This window comes from Drosophila kikkawai, chromosome 3L (genome assembly GCF_030179895.1).
Source record: "Drosophila kikkawai strain 14028-0561.14 chromosome 3L, DkikHiC1v2, whole genome shotgun sequence".
NCBI lineage: Eukaryota > Metazoa > Arthropoda > Insecta > Diptera > Drosophilidae > Drosophila > Drosophila kikkawai.
In genome coordinates, this window is record NC_091730.1 from 5,498,424 (window position 1) to 5,500,826 (window position 2,403).

At 37.6% G+C, this 2,403-nt stretch overlaps 1 protein-coding gene across 1 annotated transcript; it reads right to left on the minus strand.

Moving 5' to 3' along the window:
* Positions 1 to 303: 303 nt before the first annotated feature.
* Positions 304 to 1,356, minus strand: LOC108073887 (glutaminyl-peptide cyclotransferase). Its single transcript, XM_017165672.3, has one exon. It carries the CDS (start codon positions 1,336 to 1,338, stop codon positions 367 to 369), a length of 972 nt encoding a protein of 323 aa, XP_017021161.2. The 5' UTR covers positions 1,339 to 1,356; the 3' UTR covers positions 304 to 366.
* Between the last annotated feature and the right edge of the window lie 1,047 nt (positions 1,357 to 2,403).

The window sequence follows — 2,403 nt, forward strand, 5'->3', positions numbered from 1 at the left end:
TAACTTTCGTGTTGCTTTCAGCAAGCGGCGGCAGCGTACATAAATTTCGAGTGTTGCCCCTGGCCTGATGGGAATCGAGAGAGAGAGGGTTGGGGTAAAACGGGTGCGGATGGATGGAAATTTGATATGATTCGGTTGCCAGGATATGCCAAAAATAGCATAGCATTCAGGCTGTGGTTAAACTAAAGTCAAGAATGAAAAATGACACACCAAAATATATGTATATATATCCATAAAAATAAGTAAAGATAGAAAGAAAGAAGGATTTTTTGTTCATAGAAAGTTTTCTTTTTCCTTTAAGTATTTATTATTTCCTTATAAAAATTTATACTAATTATTGAAAATATTTCATAAGTATTTAACAATTTAAATGTAAGGAAAAGAAGATGTCGAGATGGTTTTCGATCGCATAAACTCCACCACAAACATTCGCAGGACAAGATCTACTTGCTCCACAATCTGGTAGTCTATTGCCTTTTCCACCTTGGGAAACTTATTCGCTATGAGATGAACCACAGGCACTTCTTGCTCTAGAAAAGGTAGATGATCATCTTTAATATCCTGACCATATTCCATTTGAAAAATATGTTCTTTTCGCTGCAAGATTCCCGTTTTAACGATTCGCCTCTCCAGCTCAACCAATCTTTTGTAATAACTAAAAGTTCTTTTGTTAAGCAGCTTGAAGGACGTATCTGGAGAACCTATTAGGTCCAGCAGCAGGAAGAGCTCAATATTGCCTAGAGTGTGGTGTTTAAGCCAACGTTGAGCCAAGTGACGAGAGCCATAGAGTGAATCCGTCTGCGACCATTTCTTAAAGGCCTCGTGGCCATCGAAGAAGACAAACATCAAGCTGAGATCAGATTCTCGAAACTGATCCTTTAGAGCCTCGGCCAGATGTAGGAGTATGGCACAGGAAACCGCAGAATCTGTGGCGTCAACAAATTCAAAATCTGGAAAATATTTGCTGTCATAGTGACAGCCCAGCATTAAGAATCTCTTGGCTTTGGGATTCTGACTGGCCACAATATTCATAAAGGTGAGATAACCCAAAATGGGCACTTTTTCGGTGAATATATCCAGTTTCACGTGCCATTTTAGGTTCTTTAGGAAGTCTGTGATATAATCTCGCACTTTGGTATGGCCTGGAGTGTCAACTACCCTGGGTATTGTTAGGGCTTGCACTGTCTTACGCAGATGATCCACATCCGAGAGGGAGGCCAAGTGCAGCAAGTGATCCAATTTGAGTTCAGTGTGTTTATAAGGCGAGAATCTTTGCTGCTGAGAGCTCAGGCTTAAGGTGAGTAGAAGCCAGGACATACAGTTTGCCCAACGAGACATTTTTCTAAACTAACTTTACAATTTTTCTACTGAAAACTGTTGTACTTACTCTCGCTTTGAAAATTAAAATTACTTTAGAACCAATCAATTCTTCATGCTTGAAAAAGACTCCGAGAAGAGATCTCTTTCCTGATCGTTTCTCCAACTCAGTCACAAAGATCTGTTGAAGATCCAAGAGTATTACTTAAAGCTCGACAAGTGCTTACGTAATTCCGCATGATTATATAATAAATCCCAACACGAGCAGCCAACATTCTATACCATTTCGATGAGGCTTTTGCCTTTCGGGGCTGCCAGTCTGTCTGTCAATTAGACCTTAATGTATTGTACTTAAAGTTATACGCAATTACGATAGAACTTCATCTCGGAGAGGAACTGGTTTTCGAGTTCTGTCTTCTGGCAATAAACAAATGAACACATAAGCCGCACCAGACACACTGAGTGGAGCAGACAGGCAAACTTTACGGAAAAAATAAATAAATAAAATAAAATAAAAATAAGAAGAAACAAGAAATTTGAATTTTTGGGGTTAAGTTTTGAAAGCCGAAGTCGATATACACTTGGCAAAAGAATTAGAATTTGGGTTGTATTCAAGAATTAGTTAAATAATGAAACAAATTAAATAGAAATAGGGCTTTTCTTGAGCTTTTTAAATTATAATAAAATTATATATAGATAAACATATATTATTATAACAAATTCTGGAGTAAACTAAGCTAGACTTAAGATGGATTATAATTTTAAACTAAAACCCCCCTTAGCACTTTGGCTATAAACCAATTTTCAATTTACTAGATGGAACCGAAGAGAATTTATGGTGGACTTGATTCCAGCCCTGAGGGTATTCTTTGCTTTATATCTATATATATATATGGTATAGTATTTTTTTTGGTCCACATCTGTTCACTTGGACTGTCTGTTGGTCTTGAGATTTATGTCTGCAAAACAATCTTCGAGTCAAGCCAACAAACAAGCATTGTTTACCAGCCTCGACATCGGCCGCCAGCTTCGGATACCCTAAAGAATGGGTATTACAAAAAGGTGACATCATTAGATATTATAAAG

Bases quoted from the DNA above. Each gene is read 5' to 3' on its own strand.
- LOC108073887 (XM_017165672.3), bottom strand. From the start codon at position 1,338: ATGTCTCGTTGGGCAAACTGTATGTCCTGGCTTCTACTCACCTTAAGC.